Source organism: Perognathus longimembris, chromosome 9, assembly GCF_023159225.1.
Source record: "Perognathus longimembris pacificus isolate PPM17 chromosome 9, ASM2315922v1, whole genome shotgun sequence".
Lineage (NCBI taxonomy): Eukaryota > Metazoa > Chordata > Mammalia > Rodentia > Heteromyidae > Perognathus > Perognathus longimembris.
This window is the reverse complement of record NC_063169.1, coordinates 40,618,487-40,631,191: the sequence shown is the minus strand read 5'-3', so window position 1 is coordinate 40,631,191 and position 12,705 is coordinate 40,618,487. Positions and strand designations below refer to the sequence as shown.

Genomic DNA, 12,705 nt, shown 5'->3' with positions numbered 1-12,705 from the left:
ATATTTTTAAGGAGAAGTACCCAGGTATTATTTTTAAATAGCCAATGTAATTTTTATAGTTTTCATAGGATTTTTTCCTTCTTTATTGTCAAAGTGAAGTACAGAGGAGTAACAGTTTCATATGTAAGGCAAGTACATTACTTATCCAACTTGTTACCTCCTCCCTCATTTTTAAAACTATTTTAGTGGAACATGTTCCTAGACAATTTGAAGTATGGCATTCATGGATTTGATTCTTACTATTAGATGGCAACAATCTGCGCTGTAATAAATGGTCCATTTGCTCCTAATTTCAAGAGTATAGAAATTCAACTCTTAGAAATTTCATTAGGCATGTTTTGTATGGAAACATAGAAATAACAACATATTCCATAGGTTATGTGTTCCAAATTATCCATTGACAGAATTGTCTCTTTTGTGGTTAGCAAAAAACTGGACTCAAATAGAAAGGATTCCATTTTAAAGAATGTTTTAATAGTTTTTTTTTCATCCTTAGTATAGTCTTTATCTTGCTTCAGTTTCTTTTTCAAGTAGTGTTTTATTATATGATCAAAACAAAAATTCTCTTTAAGCTAAGAACTTGAGAGGTATATCCATTTCTTTACATGGTGGTCCTGAAAAACAGAAACCATAAACACGAAGTCTTTTCACAAAGCAACCCATGATAAGGTTTATCATCATTAATTGAGTGTTTTTTCCAAGTTCATGAAGAAAGCACCCATTTAGTAACAAAACAACTCAGGAAAACTTTCAAGAAGCTGTGGAACTGTCACCATGAGGCATATGTAAAGTACCCTGTTTCCTTGCAGATTGGCCGCCTCCAAGACCTGGTAAGGAAAAGTGAACAAGGGCTTGGCTCTGCTGAAGGACTCATTGCTAGTCTTCAAGACTCCCAGGAAAGGCTACAGAATGAGCTTGACTTGACTAAAGACAGGCTAAAGGAGACCAAGGAGGCTCTGTTGAATGTCGAGGTAATCACATAACTGTACTGTAATCTTAAACAGGAAAATGAAAGTATAATTTAGCTATTTTGCCCCAACCTTATTTAAATATCATTGTATATTATTAGTGTGTAAGTTTCTTGAGTTCCTGGTACAAAATACTTCAAACTAAGTGACTTAAAACAAGAGAAATTTGTTTTCTTGAAATTCTTGAAGCCAGAAGTTTAAAATCAAGATATTGGCAGGGCCATTCTCCTTTACTCTCTATAGGAGTTCTCCTTTGCATTTCCCAGCTTTTGATAACCCCAGGCACTCCTTCCTATTGACCACATAACTTCTGCCTTCATATTGTCATCTTATAAATTGACTAGTCATATTGGATTAAGTGCTTCTTCTTCTGAAGTGACCTCATTTTTACTAAAAACATCTGCACTGACCCTGTTGCCAAATAAAGTTACATTCTGTGGGTTGGATAGTCCAGACTGTTAATCCTTCATGAAATCTTTTTGGAGATATGGTTCAACCCATAATATGTTCAAATATAGTATGTACAAATTCTTTTATTGATGAATATATATACATATATATAATGCTTTTCTCTGTTTTCTACATATTTCAAAAAAGGTAGAGACTTTCCCTTTCATTCAGGAAGCAAAGCAAAGTTTTCAGCTGCTTAAATAGTTGAGAGCAGACCCCAGGAATGTAATAGCCAAGGAGTCCTTCCTAACTTTTTTCTGCAGAGGTGATCTGGAGTGTTGGTCCTGTTTGAATTCCACATCTACTGTTCAGTGCCTTTTAGGGTAAAGCCTCAGCACCCTCATCTGCACAATGAAGCATGGGCAGGGGATAATATCATTACAGTAATAATCAGATGTGATAGACCTAGCACAGCACAATATGGTGCTTATCAAAGTAGAAACATTCAGTAAATGTTAAGCTTTTTAATTTTGTTTTTTTGTTTGCATAGAGCTGATAACATTCCAAAGTATGTAAACAAGGTCATTTGTGGATATTTGTGTACCTGCACTGTGGTTACTGATTACATTATTTTTATTTGTGAAATGTGACAAAATAGACAAGTTTATTCTGTTTACCTTTCTCTAGAGGCTATGTGATATTGATAATGTTCAGAAATAATAAAAAGGTTAAAACTTAGAGTTATTATAGTATGCAATTTGGTAAATTTAAAGTATGCTGTGACAAACATTGTCTATAACATCAATGGTATCATAAAAGTTTAATTGGTGATTTAACTTCATTAAGAGGTTTCCCTCACCCATTGGCAAAAAAGAGGTGATATTTTAAGGTAGTGAATTTTTATTTTAGTGAAGAGTTGGAGTTTGTGTGTAAATGTGTGTGTGTGTGTGTGTGTCTGTATGTGTGTCTGTGTGTCTGTGTGCATTGAGTTAGATGGCAGCGATAGTCCTGGAGATCAACCTCTGGCCTGTGCATGCCTGTCAAATGTTCTGCCACTAAATTGTGCTTCTCCAGTTCAAATACTTGTAATGCCTGTTGATTGAATATAGGTTGTGTTACTATAGTCTCTCTCCTTGATGTATGCCAAGTTCTTGACAAGGTATTTTGTTCCAATGTTCATAAAATGCCTGATATACTTTATTTCCTTCCCCTCCCTATCTTAGCACTATTGGCTTATGGGTTTCATTTCCTGAAAGATTTTATCTCAAATTCACTTCTATCAAATAGTAGAAAATAATAATAATCAACTGTTGTTTTGGTAAAATACTTTGCATTAAGTAAAATTAATACTTTTGGCCAGGTACCAGTGGCTCATGTCTGTAAACCTAGCTACTCAGTAGGCTGAGATCTGAAGATTGTGGTTTGAGGCCCGACAGGGCAAGAAAGTTCGTGAGACTCTTATCTCCAGTTAATTACTAAAAAGCTTAAAGTGGAGCTGTGGCTCAAGTGTATAATGCTGTCCTTGAGTAAAAAAGTTCAAGCTCCAGCACTAATGCACACACACGCACACACACACACACACACACTTTTAAATAATTCTCTTCCATTTAATGCTACCTATGGCAGAAAAATATTTGTTCACAAAGCAGAATATTGGAACAGAACAGTTAGCTGAATTTCGTTTTCAGCAGTTATTGTTTAAAGGCCAAATCATCAGTACTGAGTAGAATTTCATTATTGATTTGCTTTTTCTCTATTAAATTTAATATGCCACCACAAACAGCCACACCATACTGTTTACTGTTTAGTGATCTGCACTGTGGTTTTAGGAGGACGGACCATCATCTGCTTCTCTTCTACCTGGCACCCTCAGAACAGCTGTTCTGCTAGCAGCGGCCCATGGTTGCCAGTGTTGTCCATATAGGTTATATGCAGCCCCATGGCTCTAGGGAGCAACTTGATTTATGATCATCTAAAGGACTTTTGCATATACTATCATACAACATAACACTACACATGGACCACGGACTAATAGTTACAAAATAAGAATAGTCAGTAAGTTAAAATCTACATATTTCTTTTAATCATGTTAGTGGGATATAGATAAAATGCTTAAGCTTTGAAGAAATAACCTGCTTTTGAATATGAATATCTGTGTTTGTGTATATGTGTATGTAGGTAGTTTAGTAGTCAATCACTAGTTATATACATGATAAGAAAGGTTTTATGTAGATGACTAATCCTGACCCTAAATTATTTAAGTAATTTGAAACAGTATAAGCTATAACTAAATATTATTTAGGTAAGAATATTTGCAATATGAAACATGATATATATATTTATTTACTGTCAGATAATCTTGAACAATTCTACAGAGAACATTATCATTTATTGTGCTATGAGAATTTATAAGTCATAATAAGAACATTCTGCTTCTCTGTAACCATCAGCAGTGTCTTTTAAAGACAGGTCTTCACTTAAATGTTTTTGTTCTCCAGACTGAGCTAGAACAAGAAAGGCACCTGCATGAAGAAACTCTAGCTGTCATGAAAGAAGAAGAAAAACTCAGAGTGGACAAGATGGCCCATGACTTAGAGATAAAGTGGACAGAAAATCTTAGGTACACTCCTACTCTATAACATACTGTTACCCATGCAGGGGAGGAAGTTTTCCGGTCATATAGCTCATGCTAGTAATACTTTAATTTTCTGCATGACCTTCTACAGAGAGTATAGATTTTTTTTCAATTTAGATTCAGATTTACGTTTCTGAATCTCATTTCTTTGCCTATAAAATAAACAAGAGAACTCACCTGAAGTCAGAGATTTACTCTGTTGTCTATTCTATCATCGATAAGTTGATAAATGAGTGGTCTTGGGTAAGTTATAGTCCTTAACTATACATTAACCTATTCTGAGCATAGATTTTTGAAGAGGAATAAGTGTTCAAAAACCCCACTACACAATAGTCCTTGAGGTGAACAATTCTCTTTACAAAGTAAATGATTGTGTTTTATTATAGACACGAGTGTTTGAAACTTCGAGAAGAGTTGAGGATTCAACATGAAGAGGATAAAAAATCAGCAATGTCTCAGTTGCTACAGTTAAAAGAACGAGAGAAAAATGCAGCCAGGGATTCATGGCAGAAGAAAGTTGAAGATCTCTTAAACCAGGTAGCTAATAGTCTGCACCCAATTCTCTAGTTTGGGAGACTACTACAAAACACTGCTTGATAAGCCTCTGTATTTTGATATTTTCTGTATTTTGTATTTTTATACATTTTAAAAAATGGAGGCTTATTGAGAAACTTGCATAACATGTTGGTAAATCATTTTATGTGCACTCCTATATTCTGAGACTAATTTATAAATATTTAGTTTAGTTTATGAACTGAGCACAAGAAACTAAAATGGGAAAGCTAACTGGTTTTTGAAATTTTAAAATCTTTTTTCAAGCCACTAGTTGCCATTTGGGTAATAGTTATTAAATATATCATGATTACCTAAAACCACTTAACCAAAAGTGATGATTACTTCTCTACAAGAGGCTTATACTTGACCCCGTGGGGCATCACATAAACAAAAGGTTATGATATTTCTAAGACTATCTTATTACCAAAACATGTGTAATTATAATTAAAACAGTTTGCACTTTACTTGTTTATACAGCTTCTGAGTTTATCAATCCTTTGCATTCTACTGCTAAACCAGTAATTAAATAGAGCTGACTATATGAATCACCAGTTGATGAGCAAGTACAGAACTTGGGCAAATAGCAGCTTGTAATTTAGTGCTAGAAATCCACTTTTATCTTTCTATTCTTGATCATAGAGAATTTCTAAATAATCAGGATGATCTTTCTATAAGATCGTTTTCTAGGTATGTACATGCAATGTCTTTCAATAATGATTGGAGCTTGACAATTTGTGTCTGATAGTTTTATAATATTTCTCATTTATTGTTATTGATGTAGAGTTTTCACTGTGTTACCAAGGCTGACCTGAATAAGCAGGAGGCAGCCCAACACATGCCATGACACTAGGTTTAAATGATTACACTTTCATCAAAGGCAAGATGTCGTCCTGGAGTAATCAGTGCATATCTTAGAATTCTTCTCAAGAAAAGATTAAGAATAGCATTCTTAATCTCTAATTTATTCTCAGGAGTTAGAAAGAAAATATTTAATTATTGTAGAATTATTGACCAATAGAATTATTTTTTATTTTAATTTTATTCTATTTTCATTTCATTTCATTTATAGTATTAAACTGAGAAAATAGACAGATCACTTAGCTATACAACTGGGAAATTAGATTTGACTCAACTTTGCAAATGTGAAATTTGAGGCCCATTTAAACTGGTTGCAAATATGTATTTGACACCCTTTTACAGGTCACAAATTTATAGTCTCATAGGAGGAAGGTAGTAAATATAGATGTTTATATAGTAAGCAACTTTTATTGTCACTACCATACTCATTTGCATCATATTTCTACAGTCGCCTTTCAGTATTTTTAAAGTGCTATCTGAAGTGATTGAGATTTTCTCTATACCTATCCTCTTTCTGAGCCCTCAACAGAATCCATTCAAAGATGAATGGATTCTCAATCCAGGATCTATCCAGAATCTTGTACTTACCTGAAGCCCTGAATTAAAACCGCGTTATCCTTCCCCACTCTCACACCAAATCTGTTCAGAATTCTTCCAACCTTTACTCATTACTCATTTCCAATCACTTCTGTGTTTTTTTTTATATTTGTTAAGAGCAGCACCCTCACTTCTTGTGGCAATTTCCTACTTCAGATTAGGCTACAGTAGTAGAATACTGTAGACTAAACAACTTTTAAGCATAATCTCACTTTTCTTGAGGCTGGGAAGTTGAAGTTCAAGGAACTAGCATATTTTGTGCCAGGTGGGGTGTCTTTGTTGATAGAGAGCTTTCTTACATGGTAGAGGATTGGAAGGGGCTCTTTGGAGTCTCTTTATAAGAGCACTAATCAACACATGAAACTTGTCCTCATGAACTAGTTACCAATCAAAGATCTCACCACATTGGTTGTTAAAATACCAACACTGGAGTTTGGGGGTGGGGACACAAACATTCAGTCCACAGCACTGGGATACTATCTAGTCTTATGGTTTAAATGCCATCTACTTAAGTTAGTCATTTCCAAGTTTAAATCCTCAGGCATAACCTTTTCCCCAAGTTTATATATTTTAGATGATTAATAAGCATGTGAAATTTAGCATATGACTAAAAAATATTGATTTTTATTCCTACCATTTCTCACAACAGCTTGACTTGTTGGCACTGTTGCTTGACTGTTTTCTCATTTTTCTGTTAATCTTGCTTATTCTGTCTCCAAAATGTTTTCCAATTCTATCCATTTCCTTGTCTCCCAGTAAACACTAATCTGATCCACTATCACAATGGCCTTCCCATCTTTCCTCCCCAGTTTTACTTTTCTCAAAGTACTCCATGGATCTTTTAGGATGTAAGGCAAGGCATGCCATTCCCTTGCCTATAATTTTCCCAGAGTATTCCACCAAATGAAGATTAATGGATGGACTCCATTGTCCTACAAGACCCACACTTCTCCACAGATACACTTCTTCTCTACCAGCCCACTTTTACGTCATGGTCTTTATGCTGTCTCATCTGTTTATGCTATGTATTCTTCCCTGTCATTTGCATGGACCCACATTTTAATGTTATTACTTCCAAGTGGTCTTTTCTTACTACCAACCCAGTATTACTTCCAGGCATTTCCTTTCACATCAGCCTTAAAAAAAATCATAATATTTATCATTACCTGCTCTTATTTTTGTCATGTTTATTTTGCTGTCTTATGTAGCTCTGTAGCTCATTTTGCACTTACAGTATTTTCTGGAATATGGTAACACTCTAATAAGTATTATCAAATGAAAAATAAAAATGACTCTATTAATAGTAGCATCCCTACCCAGCAGCATTAACTGTGCCCTTACTGTGCACAGGCCCGTCCTATATGTGGTCTGTAAGCTCACTTGAGGTTCAGATGCTTCTGAGCTCCAAAAGTGCATGCAAACAAAAAGAATGCCAATGGGAATTTAGATTCCAAATGCTCAAATTAAAGGACCGAAAACATATACTTAGGGAAATGACACTTGTCTCTGATTTGTCATATTGTTCTGACTTATCAAATAAACTTATTAAAGACCATTGTCTATTAAATAACATGTATTTTTGTCTGATAGATAATACTTTAGAATGAAAGACAAAATCTGTTTTATAAATAAATGGCTACCTGTTAGATTAACTTCTAGTATTAAGGTGTTATATCTCAGAAAGTCAAAGAAGTTAAAGTCCTTTAGATTTTCTGAAACTATAAAATCTGAAGAAGCTATGCTTCTCATTATTATGTAAAGAACATAACTATGAAAAACGTCCATGGTGACTAACATATGTAAAATTATACTTTAGATTGAGGAGCTATGAAACAACTCGAAAATATCTTTTTCTCACTTAACTTTTCTTCTCTAGCACACTTTATCCTGAAATATCAATTAGTAAAAAATTATTTTCAAATAAAATTTATCTTTAGTTTATGACATTCCAAAGAATAATAGGCAAATAAAATTCTATCCAAAAATTTGATGGACACAGATTGAAACCATTTTAAAGGAATCGATACTATTCACACTAGCAACAAAAATTGAAACCACCACCTTGTATTTTATGAAGGTAAAAGAGTAAGGTGGTTAACAATGAAATTACACTTTTCTCTGTACTTGAAGGGCAGGGATGTAAGTTTTTTTCCACTGACTTAACCCTTTTGAAAAATGAACCCAGAACATGAACAATTTTGCCCAATAAATACAAGGAATGGGAATTCGAAAGCTGAAAGGCATCTTATCTTCCTTTCTCCTCATGTACAAGACCAGATTTATTACTAAATTTTCAGTTTCAATGCTTATCTCACATTTATTCCTGGCCCCAGACTGCAGTAGGCAGTCTGGGTTTGTGTGTGGCTGTCATCTGCTAGTTTCTCACGGAGAAGTATTGGGTATCATGCTGTGAGTGATTATAGTGGAGATTTCAGGGAGGAATTTAGAACAACAATATCGTTCCTGGGTCTTTCAATAGCAATCATCTTTTTATTGTTATCATTGTTATTTTCTTCAAGTAGTTGTACAGAGGAGTTTCAGTTCAAATTGTCAGATTATGAGTACAATGAATCTTGATCAATGTCACCCTTTTCATAACTCTTTTCCAGTGATTCTCTTTTAACCTCTGGTTTATAAATTTTCTAGTCTTCAGTATTTTGCCTTTGTAAGTCTGCCAACTCACAAAAATACCAGACAGTTTCACAGGTAGTATAGAGGGTGTCTAATTTTTTTCTTTAAAATTGTTTCGGCTTTTTCTTGAGCATATTATCATTAATGTTCTGTGTTTTGCTTTTCCCTTTTTATCTGTCTTTCGTCCACGTAGTTGATTTCTGAATGTTTCCATTTATCCCTGTGATCTTTTCCTCACAGAGACACTCTTTGGGTGAAGCTTTGCATAAGTCTATCAACAATGTAAGTGAGCGAGCGCACTTACTGCTTCCACACAAGGGCATGGTATACTTTTTGATTTTGCGTAAACATCACTGCTTTGAAGCTTTAACTTACATAAAAATGTACTTTGGCATCAATAAGACATGTTTTGTTTATGAGCATTAATAGATCCTTTCAGTCACTCATTTGTACATGTGCATACATCTACCATTATTCTATTAATAAATGTACATTTCACTATAAGGCTAAGCAAGATTTTACATCTTAAACATAAAACTTATTTTAATGCTAACTTTGAAAGACAAATATTTATGAGAACTATATAACTAGTTAATTATTATAAAAATACCATTCTTTTGTTAAACTATTTTGTCCTTTGAAAAAGTAGTATCAATTTTTTATTTAAAAGGATCAGATATTTATAAAATTTTATGAGGTTTAGGATATATTTTACATTTAATGGTATAATTAATAGTTGTAAGAATTTAGTGCTTACCAGAAGGTTTTCTTCACATATTCAAAACAAAACAAAAAAATAAATGAATATTGGTATATTCATATGCTTCTTGGAGTTTGAACTCAAGAGTTTTGAGCTTTCTACCCTGGTGCTCTACCACTTGAGCCATGCCTCCAGCTCTGCTTTATTTTAGTTATTTTGAATATGGAGTCTAGTGAACTATTCTATCTTGGTTGGATTTGAACCACTAATCCTCCAGACCTCATCATTCTGAGTAGCTAGGATTATAGGCATGAGGCACTGGCACTCATCTGTATATCTTTACAGGTGCTTCCCAATTAGTTTTAGTTAAGAATGAGAGGATTGGAAACATATTCTACAGTATCTCCAAGGCATTTAACAAGGGTTATCGTGGCTTTTAACTGATGAATTAACTTTATAGATCTTTTTAGAATATGCTAGAAAATTATGTTTTCCAAATTGCCAAGAACTTCTTTTTCCAGAATGGTTATAATTAAATAAGCTTTAGTTTACTTTGCTTAACTAGACTCTTCATTCATATTGTTAGTGATTTAAAAACCGATCTCAGTACCATCAAACTTTATACATGAGAATTTAATTGTGCCTCTGCTAAGCTTCAATAACAGTTGTTAATGTTGTTTTATATGTCTGAAAGTTTTAGACTTGTTATTAATTTCTTAGAATTCTGTTGTCATGACTTTCATATCCTAGCCATAGTTCATGTGTTAATGGTAGGGGAAGTACTTACCTTCTTTAAGGGGACTTTATTTAATCCCAAAACAAGCCAAGAGTTGAGCTAACTGGAAAGAAAGGATAGGGAGAAGGTCAGAGAACAGTGTCTACCGTATGAAGTCTGTGTAGTCATTATCAGAAGAGGGAGAAGAAAACTATAGTCTGGCATCTACATACAGGCTTAAGCATAAGTTTAAGGCCATGTTGGCAACAAAGAGATCCCAGCTCAATAAAATAAAATAAATAAAATGAAAACACAAAAAAGAAGGGTGCATATCTAAATACCATGAGTGCACTATGAACACTATTTTTGAAGGAGAAATTAAAAACTAAAACATAAGGAAAGGAATTAAACCACTAAGGTTTATTAATAAGTCCCTGATGTACTCATGTGGAGAAAGCTACACTGATTTGGCTCTGTGAAAACCCCTCTATAAACAGCCACAGGACAAAACATCCTTGTCACTGACATTTGAAGTGATATGAATGCTGTTGGTGCTGCAGATGGAATGAATGTGTGTCCCCAACAGCAGCTTCAGGAGTCTCTATTGAAGTCAACTACTTTGTCAAGTACTCTTCTTTTGGGAGGAAGGTGCCCTGTGGAAAGCTTTGCATGTAAGACATAACAAATTTTGTGTTAGATTATATAGACATATTCTCTCCATTTACAAAAAGCAAAAACATCCCCTCCTTAACATATGACATATTTTTAAAAGCAAAAGAAAACAAATAAGCAACTATGTAAAAACAAACATAGGTTTATTGTCATGCAAAAGTGTACACCCCAATATTAACACTACTTATTCCTTGAGAGTAGAGTTTGGCACGAAAGTGAGTGAAGGATGTATTTGCTTCCTGTAGTGCTGTGGCTGGAACTGAAGATCTCTTGTGTGCTAGTCTAGCACTGTACAGCTGAGCTGCATGCCCAGCCTTACATGCTTCTTTTCACTTATAAGAGTCCATGAGACTCCTATTCCAATTAACCACCAAAAAGCCAGAAGTTGATCTGTGACTCAAGTGGAAGAGTACCAGTCTTGCTTGTTTGTTTTGTTTTGTTTTGTTGCTTGTTTTGGTTTTTTTTTTTTTTTTGCCAGTTCTGGGGCTTGAACTCAGGGCCTGAGCACTGTCCCTAGCTTCTTTTTCACTCAAGGCTAGCACTCTGCCACTTGAGCCACAGCGCCACTTCCGGCTTTTTTCTATATATGTGGTGCTGAGGAATCGAACCCAGGGCTTCATGTATACGAGGCAAGCAGTCTACCACTAGGCTATATTTCCCAGCCCCGAGCATCAGTCTTGAATGAGAAAGCCCAAGCCCTGAGTTCCAGCCCTAGGACTGGCAGTTATGAGCGTGTACACACATGCACATGTGCACATGCACAGACATGCCAGTCTATAGAAACTATTTTGTTATGTGGTCAGGTTTGAGAACCATAGAAGGCATTTACTATCTCAAGGCATGTTTAGTTTTGAGGACAGGTTGTTCCTAACTTTCAGCATGTTTTCATTTCTGTACTAAGACTAATGAGTGTGGATAAAAACATCAATATGGCATCAAAACTGAATGTTTGTATTTAAATTACATAACTGGTGCTATCTCATGCAGACATCCTTTCATATTCAGTTTCTCACATTTGTTGTTTCAGTTTTTATTTGGAAAGGTTTCTACAGCACTGTTGTGGATGTATATAATCCTTTGAAACTGCTGTATAGAAAGGATTAAGGCATTTTTTTTCTTTTTTAAAGTATGCATTTTAATTCTTTGAGGTTTTTTTCTTTTGAACATTTTTACAAAATCCTTTGTTCAGTATTTCTTTTTATAGAAAGAAATCAAATCACCTGAGTGTTCAGTGGCTCACATCTATAAACCTATACGCAGAAGGCAGAAACACTGAGGATTGTGGCTCAAAGCCTAAGCAAAAAAACTGGAGGTGTAACTCAAGTGGTAGAACACCATCTCTGATTGAAAAGCCAAACAAGCAAGTCACCTGAGCAAATGCTAGTCCTGAGTTCAAAAGCAATTATTGGCAACAATGCAGAAAGCAAGGAAAGAAGGAAAAAAGAAAGAAAGGAAGGAGGGAAGGAGGGAGAAGAAAAAAGAAGGAAGAGAAAGGATAGAAGGAAGGAAAAGAAAGGAAACAGAAAAAGAGAAGAAAAGAGAAAGAAATTTAAAATACCAAAATATTTTTTTCAAATGATATTCTTTTTTTCTTTTTGACAGTATTAGAGTTTTAATTCAGGACTTCTCACTAGCTAGTCATGTACCCTACCCTTGAGCTATACCTCTAGCCCCTTTTTCTCTGGTTATTTTTGTAGTAGGTCTCACTTTTTGATCAAGGCAAACTGGCCTTGATTCTCCTGTTTATGCTTCCAGAGTAGCTGGGATAACAGGCACCTATCACCACACCCAGCCTTTTCTGTTGATGTTGGTTCTTGAAAACTATTTTGATTGCCTTAGAATCATGATCCTCCCTATTTCAGCCTCCTGTACAGCTGGAATGACAGGAGTGTGCCATCAGCTGTTGGTTGAGATGGGATCTCACAAACTGTTTGCTCAAGCTGTTGTCAAACCACAGGCACCCACTTTCAGCCCTCCTGAGTAG

General features: G+C 34.8%; 1 protein-coding gene across 1 annotated transcript in view; it reads left to right on the top strand.

Moving 5' to 3' along the window:
- The window catches only part of Fam184a (family with sequence similarity 184 member A), a 100,675-nt gene that overhangs the window by 54,665 nt on the left and 33,305 nt on the right, over positions 1–12,705 (top strand). The window contains exons 7-9 of the mRNA XM_048353992.1: positions 810–971; positions 3,857–3,978; positions 4,380–4,530. Of these exons, the coding sequence (XP_048209949.1) occupies positions 810–971; positions 3,857–3,978; positions 4,380–4,530 (435 nt within the window). The remainder of the gene's footprint in view (positions 1–809; positions 972–3,856; positions 3,979–4,379; positions 4,531–12,705) is intronic.